Source organism: Manis pentadactyla, chromosome 2 (assembly GCF_030020395.1).
Source record: "Manis pentadactyla isolate mManPen7 chromosome 2, mManPen7.hap1, whole genome shotgun sequence".
NCBI classification, from domain to species: Eukaryota; Metazoa; Chordata; class Mammalia; order Pholidota; family Manidae; genus Manis; species Manis pentadactyla.
Window position 1 is genome coordinate 150587604 of NC_080020.1, and position 18124 is coordinate 150605727.

General features: G+C 44.9%; 1 protein-coding gene across 1 annotated transcript in view; it reads left to right on the top strand.

The window, feature by feature from the left end:
• Positions 1-474: 474 nt before the first annotated feature.
• The window catches only part of RFX8 (regulatory factor X8), a 51293-nt gene continuing 33643 nt past the window's right edge, over positions 475-18124 (top strand). The window contains 1 exon segment of the mRNA XM_057496928.1: positions 475-546. Within this exon segment, the coding sequence (XP_057352911.1) occupies positions 475-546 (72 nt within the window).

Consider the following 18124-nt stretch of genomic DNA (forward strand, 5'->3'; position numbering starts at 1 on the left):
GTCACCTGCAGGGGTGACAGACCCTCGGGGGCAGTGTGCTTTTGTGTCTTGGTTAGGAATAATCCTCCACTTTATAGTTAAAGACATTTTGGCCTCAGCCTTTATAAAGGTACATGAAAGAATGTCAGTTGACTTGGGCTTCTTTTTATTATGCATACACGCCAAAAATAATTTTTTTTTAAACAAAAACAAAAACCTAACATGTTTAGAGTCGAAAGGCCCACAGTCAATATTCTTAACTCTGGGCTGAGAACAAAGGGATACGTTACTGATGCTGACTGGTGCACCTTTGCATTCGATAATTTAAATTATTTCATCCAGGTGGACTCCCACATTTGTGTCTGACCATTGATACTCATCAAAATGTTCTGCTCTAGAAAAACAGATCCCCTTTCCTCTCCCTTGTCTTTCTCTCCCTTCAAGTTGGTTGACAACTTCTGTATCTGTGAAGGCTATAGTGTGCCTCGCTACCTCATGTATGAGATTTATTTGGAGACCTGTGGGCAAAATGCCCAGAACCAAGTGAACCCATCCATCTTTGGGAAGGTAGGTCGGAAGATAGAAACACAGCATTCACTGAGTAAATCAAGTACCCAAATTAACTGATGAGGAAATGTTAGAACTGATTTGGGGCTACTGGATCCTCAATGGGTGTAAGTGGCTTCATTCTGGAAAGCCAACCAGATGGTTAACATACTTTTCTCCATGGAAACATCATTGTATCCTTTGTCCACACTTAACAGTGAGGGGCCAGGTAAGGTAAGGAATGGGTGTGACACCTAAGAGAACACACCTGTGGCAGCTCCAAACATGCCACGTGCTCAGCCAGGTTTGTTGGGTCGTTTCCTGCATAGAAATGCCAGCACTTAGCACCACACGAGCTCTGAGACGTGCAGTGTCCAATAACTGATGCTTCCCACCATTTGGTTGTGCTTGGGGGACTCATTGGCTCCTAATGATTTCCTCTAGAGGAAACTGCTTTACCGGGAACTTCGTTTAGACCATATACAGCAAACATTAGCGCAAGGATAGTCTATCTGAGGCAGATATTTATTGAGCAGCTCTATGTGCCAGGCACCATTTTAGATGCTGGGGATACAGCAGTGAACAAGACAGAGAAAAATCCTGCCCTTATTGAACATATTATATTATAGATAAGATAAAATGCATAGTGTATTAAATGGTTGTAACTCTGGGGGGGAAATCGCAGGACAAAATACCTTCAAAACCAAAATCAGTCAAAGGAAGAAATAAAGTGGGAGAAACCAGTTTATTTCTTACAAGCAGTCATCCCATGTCTCTCGTGAACTGGCTGCAGCAGAGGAGGCCCCACCCAACCTCTCCAGTCCATGTAAGCCCTCGCTTGCCCTTGTAATTACCTACTGATGTGAGATGGACTACTCTCCACCTCTTGGCAACACCTATTGATATGGAGATGCACTAAGGCCTGGCAAGAGGTTCTGGATATATTGCAGTTTTACCCACAATGGTATAAATGTTTGAGGGAAAAAGAGCAGAAGGAGATAAGGACTGTATGTGTGGAGGGGGAGGGCAGTTGTGTGTTAGGGGAAGAATTGTTCTTTTAAAGAAGGCAAAGAGACAGCAAGTGTGTGGATAGAGCAGCAAAGGGCAGTGCAAGCAGGGTCAGTGCAAAGGCCGTGAGGCAGGAGGGAACCTAGGTGTAAGGAGGCTTACAATGGCTGGAGTTAGGAGATCAGGGAGCGAGACCAGGGAGTCAAATCAGGGAGGTGACAGGAGCCCAGGTGTGCAGGGAGTGGACAGGGATGTGGCAGTGAGAATGGGTCAAATTCTGGTTATATTTGAAAGGCAGAGCTGATAGGATTTGTTGATGGAAAGAAATAATAGAATCAAGGGGTTTAATTGTTATTAAAGTGACAATAATAACTTTCAATCATATTGTGTTTATTTTCAGGGCACTTTTCTTCATGCTACTCTCAAAAAAATCTGGTGTGTATTTTATATGCACAGCCCATCTCAATTTGGATTCACTACATTTCAAGGGCTCGGTAGCAGTGCAGCTAGGTTCTAAGTCACCAGGCATCTCCTCTTTCTCCCTCTGGTGTATCCTTACACCTCTGGGACTCTGCTTGTCTCTGCTGGCCTGCTGCATACCCCTCCCCAGAAGCCAGCTTCCTCCAGTGGCTTCCTGATTTCCTATGACTGCTGCTTATATGGTGTTTCCCATGATGCTGCCCCTGACCTTTGGCCCCAGTGCCCAACACTGTAACAGTCAGTGGGCAGAGAGGCCCGTAGGAAGGACACGGGGGTGGGAAGGGAACAGTTGGTCTCTGTAATGCTTTGCATCACAGCCATTAGCCCATGCAAGTAGCTTTAGAAGCCAAGGAAACAAACAAGGACTGATTAAGGTCGAGGGTCCCACAGCTAGTTCAATATTTGACGTGGCTAATCCAGTCTCCCGAACTGTTGGTCAGACCTCTTTTCACTTGTTAGTCCCTCAAAAATATTCTTGAGTTCAAAGAGACCTTGGAGGTCACCTGGCCCAACTGCACACTCAGTGCCAGCACCCTTGGGAAGCACCTCTGGCTGGGAGCTTTCTGGGAGGATGAATGCCCTCTGGGCAGAGACAGCCACAGGGCTGAGAGCTGGGTGAGGGGGCATCAGGCTTCTGCACCGGAAGCTGCTCTCCCTCTGGTGAACCCAGTTGCACCCCAGGATCTGTGGCTTGGCAAGCAGAGCACAGGCTGATGAAAACCCGCTCAACTCCTCATCAAGGGCCTTGATGCGGTTCACAGCCTGTCAGTCACACTGCTTTGGCAGCTGCCTGGTCCGGCTGATGATGTGGGTGACAGCGTGTGTGCTCACCGGGTACAAAGCAGCCAGTTCCATCCCTTCCCTCCCTCCCTCCCTTCTTTCCTTCCTTCTCTCTAGTGGCTGCTAGTCCTCGGGTGGGTCCTCAGCACTCATCCCCGCATGGCCCGACTCCACCTGGCTATTCAGTTCTTAACAATGTGAAAAACACCTGTGAGCCCGCCACCCCCCCCATGAACTATAGCCCCAGTTCCTCCATGTCCTACCTCCCTCCCTTCCCCACATTGACTGGGAACCATCGGTCTGCTTATCTTGCCTTTTTAAAGAGAGTTTTGGTGTATTTATATGGTTTTTTTTTAACCTTTAGACCACCTTCACCCTTTCTGTCCACCCCCACCTCTAGCAATCACTAGTCGACTCTCTGTATCTGTGGATTTGTTCTGATTTAGATTCCATGTGTAAGAGAGATCATGTGGTATTTGGCTTTCTCTGACTTATTTCATATATATATTTCTAAAAAGTGTGTTTTTTAGTTTTGTGGCTTAACTTTTTAAAAAGGGGCATCATATTGTCATCTTTGGGAACTTTTTCCACTAAAATGACAGTTGATCCTTGAACAACAAGGGTTTGAACTGCGTGGCTCCACTTACATGTGGATTTTTTTCCAATAAATATATTGGAACATTTTGTGGAGATCTGTAACAATTTGAAAAAACAGTTTTTTTCTTTAGCTTAGTTTATTGTAAGAATCCAGTATATATTACATAGAACGTACAAAATATGTGCTCATCGACTGTGTTACTGGTAAGGCTTCTGGTCAACAGTAGGCTGTCAGTAGCTAGGATTTTGGAAACTGAAAGTTATTCTCAGATTTTTGACTGCGAGGGAGGTCGGAGCCCCCAATCCCTACATTGTTCAAGGGCCAACTATACCTAAGACTCACTTAACTCATTTGCCTGCTGGGTAATATTGCAGTTTACTCATGCCCTGTCCCATTGATGAGCATTTGAGTTGTTTCCAGATTTTGCTTCTTGTCTCTTCCCGCGCATGTGAAGATGCTCTCTTGGGCATGTGCGTCCAGGAGTGATCTTGCAGAGGGCAGGGTATGGGACTGTGATGGGGATGGAGCCACACTGGTTTCCAAATAATTGCTCCAAATTGCCTGCCCCCCAGACAATGGATTGCAATGTTGTTTCCAAAACACGACCCTTTCAGATTCATTGCTCTAGTGGAAATCTTCATCCTTGAAACTTACAGTCAGAAATTCTGCACCTTTGATAATCATAAAATATGTGGGACAGTCTTCCAATATGACAGCTGCCCAAATGTTTGTATCTCCCTGCCTTCCCATCTCCACTCCCAAGATTTCCAGCTCCCAAACGTTCACCTTCCTGCCCACCTGTTTCATTAAAACTCTAATTTATTGATGATGCTCCTCTTAAAGGTAGGGGGCCCCACTGGTACAACCCAGTTCCTCTGCAGTGTTCAGAGGACAGAGGCTCTTACTTTTCCTTCTTTCTTTTCTTTTCCTGTTTTTTGAGGGAGGTAAGGGGCTGCTCTGGGCTTTTATCCTTCCATGTCACTCTGTTAGTTTCATTTTTAAGCTTGTGGTCAACAAAAATAAAAATTTTTTTGTATGAATTAAAATAAACTTAGACCTCCCCAAACTGCTTTGTCAACTATGAAATAACAAAAGATTGTTGTCATTGTTACCGATTGTTGTCATTATGCAGGTAACTATTCGAACCCAAGAGTGGCTATTACCTTTTGCCTATATTTCAGCTTCTTAGTTTTGACTGGAGTTCTATTTACCACTTGTATTTATCTTCTTGAATCTTACAGGTCATCCAGACTTCTCAACCTGGTGAAGCTCATATGTTTGAAAAGCATATCTCTTATCCCTCATTCAGTAAATCAAAAGCAATATGAGCGCATGCATAGTGCCAGGTACACCCTGAAGCTTGGTTGGTGTCTCTGACTAAGGTTTTCCAACCAGCCAGGAATTCCCCAGTTATCTTATCACTCAGCCCACATTTTTCCATTTCGTCACTCAGCATACCGAGACTTCCTCAAAGGTCTGGCTGAGCCCCGAGTGTCCTGGCACTACAGTGAGTTTCCCTGTCTACCTGCCCTGCAGCCTTATCATATAGAAGTGGGGTGACTTTCACTGGGCAGGTTTGGCTCTGAATGCTCCCTGCTTCCTCCTTTTCTAGGATATCAAAGACTCTTTTTCCAAATCTTTTTTAGATGTTTTTGTATGTTGTTCCACCTCTAGGACAGTCACACTGCAGAATATTCCAAAGAAAAAGTTAAAAAGACACTCCAGTATGTGACAATGGGCATGCATTTAGCATTTTCAGCTCAGTACTTCCCTGAGAAGCCTTTCCCCCAGGTACTAAGGTAACTAACTTCAGTTTTGTTGGGAAACTGCCTGAAGGACGGACCCACTCAGTGGAGCTGGTCTGAGGAAGGGACCCCCTGCTGCCGAATTTGTGACTCAACGGAGGAGGGAGAGGAAGGGGAAAAGGATATGATCCCAAGGCAAGTTTACAAGACAAACAGCAGAATACCCAGTTCTCACTTCCTCCCTCCTCTCCTGGGAGTGGAATCGATTCCAGATTCCACACCAAGTTCCGTGCAGATGTTAGAATGTTTCTTGTCCCTGGGCGTACAGGGGGTAATGCTCATTCCTGGTGCAAGTGACATCTTACGTGGATTAGGGGATTTCCATAACTCTGACTTCCTTGCTTAAAATAACATTTGCTGATGTTTTTCTGATTATAAAAGTAATGCATCCCCTTTAGAGAAAATGTGGGAATTAGAGAAAAGTGTATAAAAAGAAGAAAATAAATACCAGTTATAGCCTCACTGTCCAGAAATGCAGCTACATGTGTGTAGTTCACTTGTATGCTTGGACATACGTGTGCACGCACGTGACCAGCAGGAGCTGGAGGGAGTGAGCACAGGCAACTTCACCTTTGTCTCCCAGGCGCCTTTGGACCTGCTCGTTGGGTGGCCTCCCTCCACTCCTGAAGGAGCAGCAGGGCAGGCAGCACGGGCTCTCTAGGAATCCTTGGGTGACACACAGCCCTGTTGTCACTCTTCTTTACCAAAGAGTCAGTCTGAGGCTTAGACTGTCCAGTCCCATGTAATATCAAAACTCTGAACTGGGTTAAAGTGGGATCTCTTCCCATCCCCTCCAGAGTGGGGTCTTGCCAGCCGAGAACTAAGTGTGGGGGCTGCTTCTCCTCCTCCTGTCCCTCTCTCCCACCCTCACTGAGTGTTGGTTTGACCCTCTGGGAGGTGGGCAGGTAAAAATGCCTGGAAACTTCCTACCAAATAGCTTCGTGCATTAGGGGCCATGCAGACTCTTGTCACCTGCCTCTCTGGGTGGCCTCCTTAGGGCGGCCCTCCACATGTCCTAGGATGCTTCCCTTGCCTTGGTGAACGACTCGCCAAAGCCTGACGGCCCATCCTGGGGGCCTTGCTGGGCAGAGACTGGGCTCTCCCACACATCAGTTCTTTCTCACACGTAGCCAACCTCTGGCCATGGAAACTATTCAGCCGTTATGGGCCTGAATAGGCTATGCGCATGACGGCCCATTTCTCCTCTGCCAAGAGTACTGTGCTTGGCCAGACACCTGCAGCAGGGCCCTCCCAGTAAGCTTTTAGGTGAATCCATGTGTCCCCTTCTACCAGGCCTGAGGCAATGGGACTACACCCCATCCCCACAGCCTTCTCGGGGCATGGGGTCATCACAGGAAATCCCCTCCTCTCCCTTCCTCAGTGTGGGTGATTTGAGTTGAAGGCTTCTAGAGTTTTAAAACCAAATTCAGCTAAAGCCTGAGGGTGCAAGTACTGGGATGCAGGTGTCACAAGCCTCTTTGTCATCTTTTGTCTTCATGTCTCACCCTGACATAGAGATACTGCATGGATGGCCGGATTGGGAGATAGATGTGTGGATGGCAGATGGACAGCCAGACAGCCAGTGTGCAATACGGTAGACTTAACAGCCCTGACCTGGAATCAGACTCATTAGGTCAAAACCCTGAGCAAGTGTTTTTTCCTTTTTGTGCCTAAACTTCCTTGTCTGTAAATCGAGAATAATCATAACGCTAGTGATAGCACCTTGTTCATGAGATGATTTTAAGAAATTAATGAGCAAATACCTGTAAAGAGAACCGAACTGTCCTGCTACATAGGAAGCACCCAAGAAATGTTATCTTTTATCATTACATGCCAGCTTTCACTTGGAACAGACATTTTCACATGAAAATATTTTAAAATGCATGTTGCACAATGGCTGTAAAATATTTTTTGGATGTCCCAGAATTCATCGGACCATTTATTTTATTGGAGATTTAGGCTTTTCTGTTTATAATTGTTCTCTGTTCTAAGAAACATAAGTCTCTATCTATATCTGGTCATTTCCCTGGGAGAGAGTCTAGAGAATTGTAACCAATTCATACTCCTCATGAGAATTCTTTATATTCTTACCAAAATCCATAATATTCTTAACCAAGAAAATGTGTTGGGTAAGAACGATGTTTAGCTATTTCAACTCGTGTTATTGGATTAGGGAAGGTAAGCACTTTGGCATATGTTTTGGTCATATGTGTCTTGTGTGTATACATATTATCACCAGACCACTTTCTACTGGGGTATTTAGGGTTTTCCTTATTGATCTACATGAGCTTTCTATATATTGTCTATACACTTTTTACTTATTACATTTTTTGGAAATAATTATCTCAGTTGGTTTTTAAATTTTTTAAGTGTGGTGTGCCTGGTCAGAAAATAAAATCACAAGGTAGCCTGGGGTTGGAATTACTCAATAAAATCAAATGTGCAGATTATTATGCTGCCAACTAGACAATTTATTTCTGCTATCCCCTCCAAAACAGCAGATCGTTTCCCAAGGCCTTGACTCTGAGCCCGTTGTATACTTTATAATAATTCCTTAAGGAACCTACTATTTACAACTAGACATATAGGAAAGGCTTTAATTAATTTTCTTAAGAGGAGATGAAACTGTCAGAATGTGTTGCTGAAAATGGGAATTTCTGGCTTCTAATTCTGCATGGAGACTCTGCTGAGGTTTTCTTTTATCTTCTACTTTTTCATCTGTACATTTTGGTTCTCCTTCCCTGAAGGAACCTCTTGATTTGGCCTCACAACCTTTATATTCAATCACGCAAGGCTTGCCGTGCCCGCTCCTTTCTAACCTCCTCTACACAGGGCTTGGGTGGCTTCTCACAGGAAGCAGGGCCTGGAGCCAGACAAGAGAAAACTTTCGCAACGCTGTCAAATCCCTCTGCTCGGAAGCTGAGAAAGAGGGATGCAGCTGGAAACGAAGCAAAAGCAGAGGCTTGACGGGCCGGTCGGAACACCATGCCTTCCAAGCTCTGTATTTTTGTGATTTCACCACACCCCAAGATTTCCCCTTTGAACAGACATGCACTTGGATACCATGCATGTCATGGGCCTCTTCTAGTTAGGAAACTGGAACAGATGGCTCATTTTTTTTTTAATGGAAATGGTCCTAAATACAGTATCAGTGCTATCTAACAGAATATCCATCAGAAAGATAACTGGCAGGTGAGAAGCTGAGTCAGCAGTAGCTGTGTTAGTCAATACGCTAATAGCATTTGCTAACAAAACCTTTAAAGTGAAAACATTAGGCAAACAAACAAATAATAAAAAGTGAAAATAGCTAATACATTGGAAAAAGTGGAAAATAGTAAACTTTTGGGCACACTCACATGATGGACTATAACATAGCTGTTAATCAGAGACTTCTCAATGATGGGAAATGTTTACAGTACAGTGTGGAGGGAAGGAAGTAGAAAGCAAAGTGTAGACACACCAATTGTGTGAAGCCAGTTATTTCATATGTACCCTGATAAAATATATACGCACACAGAGGCTTTGAACAAAAGACTGAAGGAACCTCAGGCTTAAATAGCACTTCCTCTGAGTGGTACGTTTTCTTCTTTACACTTGTCTGGTTTTTTCAAATTTCACTCACATACATTTTCTTTATAATCAGAAAATTGGAAATACAATTTAAGTATTGTAAGAGAAGAAATTGGAAGGTTTGTTTCTAAATTTTTGAAATGCCGCTTTAAACCTGGCTTCTTCTTTTAGCTCATATGCTTGGTTTTTCCTGATCTTGGCTCTCGGCAACTAGGCGCAAGAGGAAGTGCCAGGTGAATTTGTATTTTTGTTGTATTTTATATGTTAAAAGCAGACATTTTGAAAAATCACAAGATGGGTGACAAAAAGAAGGTGAAACTAAACAAACTGTAAGTATCAACTCTTACCTTAGAGGTCTCCTAATTCCAATGAAATCCTGGTGCCTGAAACAATTCAGGTGATACTTGAACCAAATATAAGTGTCTATGTTTTTTAGGGATTTTGTTCAAATACAAAGGTCATGATATATTTTTGGTTACAACACTTTAAATGTTTAGACAGGCAAATGTCTAATTGCTGAAATATTTAAAGAACTATGCATGCAGAATAAAAGAACTGTTTTGATTACTCTTGGAACTAAAATTTCTAAGTATTCATCTAATTAGCATGTTTGAATCATATTCAGGAGACTAAGTACCCAGGCTCTATTTTTAACACAAAAGGAAATTCCAGTGTTATCGGGTGCATTGTGTCATTATTGTAACTCAATTATTATCAGGATTGTTGTTTGTTTAAAAGTAAGAAAAATCAGGAGAAATCAGTGGGATGAGGAAATCAGTGAGAAGGAATGGAAGGCAAATTCCGAAAGGGACCTGCTACCCACAAAGGAACTGGAGACAGAGGGAGAGTTTGCCAAACTAAACATTGGGCAGTGGTTAAGTTGAAAAAAATGTGTTCTGCTGCTGTGAATCTGGGCAACTGCTGCAGGTTCCCAGCTCAGCAGAGTGCCTGGGCTGCGGGGGAGGAGCCGGCGTCCTGCCTGGGTTTCTGAGAACCTGAGTCCAGGTCTCAGTAGAGGGCACACTGGCGGCTCTCCAGGTCCGTTTAAAAAGGTAATGGTGACAGCAGAACCAGGCCTTCCCTGAAGCATCTCCCTGAGATGAGAGCGTCCTAAGTTGGAAAGCAGAGTAGAAGCTTCACGAGCCCACTTCAAAGCTGGTGACTATGGAATCGCGTGAAATTGTCCACCTCCCAGAGCTTGATCAGGCTGAATGGGTGATTAGCTTTGCCTGATAAGTGGAGTCAGTGATAAAACTGGGAGAACTCCAAGTTTCCGTTGGCTAATCCACTCTGTATCTTCTCTAAAGCATACCAGAGGTTTGACATACTTTTTAAGACAACCTTTATTTTTCCAGGTATCATTATGATGGCATCTGTATGAAGAAAAATTCTCTCTTCTGTGCCCAGTATTGCTCCCTTCTGAGTGCAAAAAGATATCCCAGGTCAGTGCCTGTCATGTAGGTATTTGGTGATGGGTCACAGCCTGGTTAATATCAGAACCATGCCGATTTTAGCTGAATCTAGCTGGCTCTTTGGCTGGTGGGTTGTTAGCCCTTCTTAAGACTAGAAAGGCACAATCACAGCAACACGCCTTTTGATGTGGGCGGTAAATCAACAATACTGGCCAGAGAAACGCATTTCCGATTCATCTGCTTGGGTCGTTTTCATTGTAGCCACTGTGTCAATCGCCAAAGCCGTTTTCACGGGTGCGTTTTCATTGTTCTCAACTTCTCTGCAACCCTCGGCAGAATTGGCCGCTTCCTTCTTGCCAGTTCCTTCAGCCCACAGGACTGAGTGTCGTCCAGTTTCCTCCCCAGGTGACCCTGCCGGTCCTTGTCTCTCCCTCCCCACCAAGGTCACGGCTCCTCCTGAGACCCAGCCTGACAGGCAGTGGTGCTCCTCCTACCGTTTGGCCCCAAGACGCCTCATCCTTTCTATCTCCCACCTGCCGCTCCCTATGGACATGACTGCCCCCCAAATCATGTTGGCTGGCCCTCATCTCCCACTATCTCTCCCTCCTAGGCATTCCTCTGCCGATCTACTAGACATTTCCGTTTAGATGGTCCACTGGTGCCTCACTCTTAGTATGTAGAAATCAAAATTTATTATCTCCCTCCAATCATCTCTGCCTCATGCCTTCCTTATTTCAGTCTATGACACCCTTAGGTAGAACCAGTACAAAACATCACCCCAAAGCCATCCCTGTCTCCCCTGGGTCACAAATTCCTGTTGATCCTTCCTTTCATTTCTCTGACTCACTCTTTTTGGTGACTGACGTCTCCTTTAGGCCCTTGCACCCCGCGTTGAGATCATTCCCATGGACCCTGTGCAGCCTCCCTCTCCTCAGCCTCATCTCTCTCGAAACACAGCCATGCAACCGATCTCCCTAAAATCCTGAATTTTCTCTTCCCTGCTCAGAAACGCTCAGTGCCTGCTCTTGCCTCCTGGGAAAGATTGTGCCTCGTCCCTCCTCCCCAGAAGACAGTTGTGAGCCCTGCAGGCCCTTCCTGCTCCACTTCCAATTGTGTGGCCTATTTCTCCCCAGTGTAAACCACCAGGTTCAGCCGTTCTCACTTTTCTCTGAATGTATCAGATGTGGCTCCGCCTTTGCTCCCATCATCCTATCCTCCCGTGATGTCACTCCTTCGTCTCTCTGTCTAGTTGGACCTTTCTGAATCCTGTCCCTTCCCTCCAGACACACCTCAGGCACCACCTGCTCAGTGGAAGCATCCCCAGCAATGCCAGCTCCAGCAGAGGCACCTTCCTCCACTATTTCACGAGCTCACTGGCTGTCTGTACAGTCAACATGTCCTCTAATTCATAAATTGTTCACTGAGCATTCATGGCACAGATAGATGACCACGTGTCCAAGGAGCCAAGGACAGTTTACATTTTACTTGTAGGCCAGCATAATTATTAAGAGTGTGCCCTTCATTCTCAAGAGTGTTCTGGTTTGGACAGTTCATTACTGCCAATTAAATGGTCACCTTTTGTATAAGGTACCTTATATATAAGGGTGCACGTTACCCACGTAATGAGGTGGGTAAGGCCGCTGCCAAGGTGGAGCAATGAGAAGCTGCTGCATGGATAAGACATGGTCGCTTCTCTCTGATAGCTTAGTTGTGGCAATAGATGCACACTTAACTTGATATCAAGTATAACCTGATGGGTGTCAGAAGTGAGCAGAAGGTCCCATGAGAATGCAGAGATGGAGAGCAAGTGTCTCGGGCAGGCATCATGAAGGGCCTGTGAGAGGGTTTGTGTTCTGAGCTCTGCTGTGAAGGACAGATTCATATTTTGACAGGAGGAGAGGGTGGGCTGGGAGAGGGAGGCAAGAGAGTCAAGACTGTCTGAGCTCTGGGTGGAATGTATGCAAAGAGAAAGGGATGGGAAGGCAGAGGCTTCCTGCCAGATGGGTGCACATGGAGCAGAAGTAGGGGATGAAACCAGGAGGCAAGTTCGGAGGCTGGGGGACGATGTCCATCAGCCTTTGGAGACTTCCTCTGAGAAATGGGGTGGTATCACCTGGGGATGGCACCAGGGCCAGGGCCACGGAGCTTGGCTTGTTTCTATCCCCACTGTTCCCTGGAAGCACAGAGTAGGTGCTGAAATAGTTGGGGAAAGAACTGACAGCTCAGAATGGGGGTTGAGGGGGACTAGACCGGGAAGGAGGGCAGGGCAGTGCCCAGATGATTCTGCGGCTGCGTCAGTCATGCGGATGGTGCCCTAAGCTAAAACACAGCAGATCTGAAAGGCCTCTGGAGGCAGGGTCTCCAGGGGTTGAGTCAGTGTCAAAAGCAGGGAACAGAGATGACTCAGTCCAGCCTGTCCCACCAAAACCCAAACTCGACCTCAAATAAAGGCATCGTGCTCTGCTTCCAACCAGCTCTTCCTCTTAAATCTCTTATTCACCCCTTAGTCACAAAGATGGAAAAATTACATCAACAGAAAGAGAGAATTTAGGGAAGGGGGCAGATAGGACAAGACAGATCTCAGTTATGGTTAGAACTTCCCTTGTGCAAATGTATTCTCTCACTGGCTGACCCCTACACTCCTGAAAGGCTGCACCTCAGGCCTGCACTTTTTGGGGCAGAGCACCAAGTGGTCAGTCAGCCAGTCTGCAGACAGTTTGCAGAGCCCTGCATGTGCACACACAACAGAAACTGTGCACAAGGCTGTCACTCAGCAGGGTGAGAGGCCGTCAGCGTCCGAGGTCTCTGGTTTTCTGTCACCAAGAAAGGGGCTGGAACTGGTCTTTGTGGGGGAAAAAATAGTCTTTATCTGCAAGGAGGAAGAGGAGGTCTGTTAAGGGACAGAGATAAGGTCAAGGGTGACATTCGCTTACTCATGAGATAAGCCCAGGACAGGCACTTTTCATGTACTCTCTGCTCAACATACATTTGATAATTGATAAACTCTAAAGTTTTGGCTAATTGAGAGATATTAAGATGTAAGCGTAACTTCCTTACCAGTTCCACATTTTAAGAAATACTAAATGTGTATTTTAGAAGGCAGAAATATAATAAATAGTATGCTGTATAAAAATCTATAAACTGTACTAATCAAAATGTCTTATATTTATTATATGGTATCTTTTTTATAAAGACCTGTGTGACAAATTCCTCTTAAAAATTAGGTCTCAACGTTCTGGAGGTGGATGCACAACAAGTGAATGTATTTAAAGCCCTGAGCATACACTCAAAAATGGTAAATTTTATGTTATGTATATTTTACCATAATAAAAAATCATAATAATGGATAGCCATTAAAAAGAATAAGATGATGGGAAAACATGGAAAATGCTGAAAGTAAAATAGAGCTGAGTTGATATATGTGGGGAAAAACCCATCCAACTGGCACTGTTAAAAATAAGGGATTATGAGGCACACTGGGGGAGAAATGTGTAATTTCCTGGGAAAATGGCTTAAATATAAACTGGAAGTTTAAAATCTCCAAGGCTTTACCCACATACTGTATAGTAAGATAATGATAATAAGCTTCAGTTCATGTGTATATTGTAAAATCACGTTTTTAAAAGATGTTTAAAATTCCTAGAACAGAAGATATATCTTAAGGATACTATTGTATTTTGTTTTTATTATTTGGGAATTCCCAGATAATTCATAGTTGTTTTTTCTGGCGGGGGTGAAGGGGTGTTTGGTTGAAGTGGATTCTTATTTATTACAATGTTGTCCTTGAAAAAAAAAAATTGGGTCTCAAAATAAAAATGTCATCCCTTTAGTGTTCAGGGTAATGAAAACTATACAAATCATCCATCCTTTCATTTTTTTCAGTCAACAAATATTTGAGTCCCTATGATAAGTCAGGTCCTAGCTACTGGTGATGAAACAAGAAAACAAGATAAAAAAGGCCTCCCCTCTTGTCAGTTTTAGTCGGGGAGAAAGACAATTAAAAAGGAACAATAATGAGGTTGATCTGAAGACAATAAAATGGAGTCCTGGGAAGGCCTCCCTGAAAAGATGCTTTTTGAGCAGAAGGCAGAAGACAGAGCAAGTGCAAAGGGCCTGAGGCAGGGGTGAGTTCAAAGAACAGCAAGGAAGTCTGAGGGTGGAGGCTGGGAATGCGCAGGAGAGGGGGAGGAGAGGCACCTGAAACCAGGCAGGGACCTCCGGGTCTTGGGAAGTGCGCGAGATGTTATTCTCAGTGATGGTGAGCGGCTGGAGAGGCTCAGGCTGGGGTAGGAAGCCAGCCGGTGTGCACTGTGAATGAGGACCTCCTGGCAGCTCTGCTGAGCCCTGACTGTACAGGGGTTGGGAGAGGAGGCAGTGCCACTGGGAGGCTTTCGCAGCAGCCCTGGCAGAGATGGCCCATTGAGGTTTCTGGCTGCGATACTTAGTTCTCATCAGCCCCAGGACTTTTCTATTTTATAACTGGAAGTTTGTACCTTTTGACTCCCTTCACCCATTTCACCCACCATCCTCCACCCCCTGCCAACAACCACCTATCTGTTCTTTGCATCTATGTTATATATATATTTTTGCATTCCACATACAAGTGAGATATAAGGTATTTGTCTTCCTCTGTCTGACTTATTTCATTTAATATAATGCCCTCGAGGTCCATCCATGTTGTCTCAAATGGCAAGATTTCATTCTTTTTTTTTAAGGACTGAACAATATATGTATATAACAATAATATATATATAAAATATATATAACAGTAGTGTGTGTGTGTGTGTGTGTGTGTGTATGTATCATATTTTCTCTACACATTCATCCGTCAATGTGCAGCTAGGTTGTTTCCATATGTTGGCTGTTTTTGTTGTTGTTTTTAAAAAAATGCTGCATGGAAGATAGAGATGCATATATCTTTTCGAATTAGTGTTTTGGTTTTCTTCGGATAAATGCCCAGAAGTGGAATTGCTGGATCATATGGCAGTTCAATTGTAATTGTTTGGGGAACCTCCACTCTGTTTCCCAGAGTGGCTGCTCCAGTTTACGTTCTCACCAATGGTGCTCAAGGGTTCCCTTTCCTCCACATCCTCACCAGCATTTGTTACCTCCTGTCTTTTTGAAAATAGCCATTCTACCAAGTACAAGGTGACACCTCACTATGTTTTGATTTGCATTTCCCTGATGATTAGTAATGTTGAGATCTTTTCATATACCTGTGGCCATCTGAATGTCTTCTTTGGGCAAATGTATATTCAGATCCTCTGCTCATTTTTTAATCAGATTGGGGGTTTTTTGCTATTGGGTTGTCTGTAGATTCTGGATATTAACTCCTTATCAGATGTGTGATTTGCAAATATTTTCTCCTAATCAGTAGGTTGCCTTTCATTTGTTGGTAGTTTCCTTTGCTGTGCAGAACTTTTTAGTTTGAGGTAGTTCCACTCACTTATATTGTATTTTTTTGCCTTTGCTTTTGATGTTAAATCCAAAAACCATAATCAGGACCAAAGCCAAGGATTTTACCACCTACATTATCTTCTAGGAGTTTTATGGTTTCAGGTCTTATGTTGAAATCTTTAACTTTTGAGCTGATTTTTATATATGGTATAAGAAAATCGTTCAGTTTCATTCTTTTGCATGTGATTGTCCAGTTTTCCTAATACCATTTATTGAAGAGACTGTCCTCTCCTTGTATTTCCTTGCTTCCTTTGTCTCAAATTAATTGACCACATATGCATGGGTTTATTTCTGGGCTCTCTCATCTATTCTATCCACCTAGGTGTCTTGTGGGTGATTTTGTACTGTGTCCTGGGCATTTGGGTTATGGTGTCAGGAGACTTTTGATCCCATTTAAATCTTCTTCTTTAGCAGGCAGTCACCCTATTTAGGTTTAGTATATTGATTCTGGCCTACTTCTGTGGGCCGTAATTCCAATGACAGTTTAGTTTTCTGAAGCCTTGCATGCTATTCTGGTCTGCTTCATTCTTCTGGCACTGCTGGGACTCTGCTCAACTCCTTTCTGGTGCCACCTGCAGGGGCTGAGCCCACTTCCCTAGGCTAACTTCTGCCCAAATTAGAGAGCCAGAGTGGGGCTTGGGTCCCTTATGCCACTTGGGTATAAGGCAGGGAGATCCCAGATTCTGCTGGGATTGGCTCTATGGGTAGAATGGTCTTCTGTGCTCCAAGTGTAGGTTAGATGTTGAATTGACTAAGGGACTTCAATACTGTTCATGCAAGTGGATCAACCCCCCTGCCAGTGCCCCAGTGTAGAGTGGGGGATCAGTCCACCAAGACTCTGAAGCTGCCTCTGTAGACAGGTTGGGCTGGCAATCAGGTCCCAGTTATGGAGTCAGGGTTGCTGACTCCCTCTTGGTCTCTGTTGGGCTTCCCTCCCTCGTCCTTTGTCCAGAGAGGGCAGCCTTGTCTTGGGATTATGTCAGTGCCTGTTGACGGTTCTGGGTCACAGGTCCCTCCAGTGCCCAGACACATATGGGAGATAAAAAGAAACCCCAGGGTGCTCACCGCATCATCATCTCTCTAGGCCCCTGTTCCCTGGTCAGCCCTCCTTCTTCTTTCCAGGTTTCACAGCCCTTCTGTGATGCTCTATTGAGTGATTTTCCAGATATTTATTTGTATTAGAGGGCAGGCACAAGGAAAGGTGAATCTATACCATCTTGTTCCCTGCACATAATACAAACTCCCTTAGAAACTTTTTGAAGGCAGACAACATATACATTATAAATCAATGTTACCAGTTATTAGAATCATCAATTATAAGATTGTGCCTAATAAATTAACATTAATATATGATGAGTTAAAATGTGATGGTGGGGACTTTGGGTTGGGACAGGATGGCATAGACCCATCTCTTTCTGCTCCTCCCTCCCAAGCACAGCTGAAACCCATGCAGGCAAAGCTGAGCTCTGAAAGGTGGTGAGAAGAGAGTGAGCTGGCTGGGGACCCCCGGCCCACACAACCAGCCACGACTGACTGCCCAACAGTGAGGCAGGGAACCCTGAATCCTCCCCACCAGCACAGCTTAGGGTTTCCTGCCCCTGGCCTGGCAAGAGAAGGCATCCCAGGTAAACTCAGTATTCTCCTGTCTCTCAGGCAAAGGGGAGCACTAGGGAGTCTCACCAAAAACCAGCATCCGGGGAAACACTCTCCTTCCTCACTGGTGTGAGACTCCTCTTTCCACCAGGAGGTTTGAGGGGTGTGAGCTGATCTGTCATGGGAGCCCCAGCTACGTAAGCGGCCTGGTCCGGGAAGTTTCTCTGTCTCCCACCTCACCTACAGACAACGGGGTGGGGGGGCACCAAGGGGGGAATCCTTCCCCCACGGATAGAACCCCCAGCCTGGGACAGCCCTCCAGCCCCACCAGGCACCACCAGCAGGGAGCCCCAGGGGCGCCAGATAGACCAAAATAATACATTCACACCCATAGCTAAGATTTATTACAGAGATGTAAGAGATGTCAGATCATAAGGGGGGTAAAAATCAGTCTGGAAGAATCCACAGGCAGGCTGACTCTTGCCCTACCTGCCATGAGGGGTCCCACAGAGCACACCTGTCCGAGCAACAAAAGAATAGCAACGCATGCTGATGTTTCTGCTCAGGGTAGCCCATTAGAGACTCTATACTCAAAGTTTTTACTGGGAGCTGGTCACATAAGCACCTTCCTCCTAGCATGTGTCAAAACTGTAGATTCCCAAAAAAGAAAGCAGGTTATTCAGCAGAAACTGTATTGTTGGCACAAATGGTCTAGGCACAGTAAAACACTCTTATAAGTTAACTGTTCACTGGGAACACCCTGGGAACCAAGCCCCCAGATGCCAGCCCTGGGCCAGGCTTGCAAGCAGGCCTTGCTAAGAGGAGCAGTCTCCGTACTGCTATGTTGTCTCTTCTCTGCACAACTGCATAACCCTGTGAATATACCAAGAAAATAT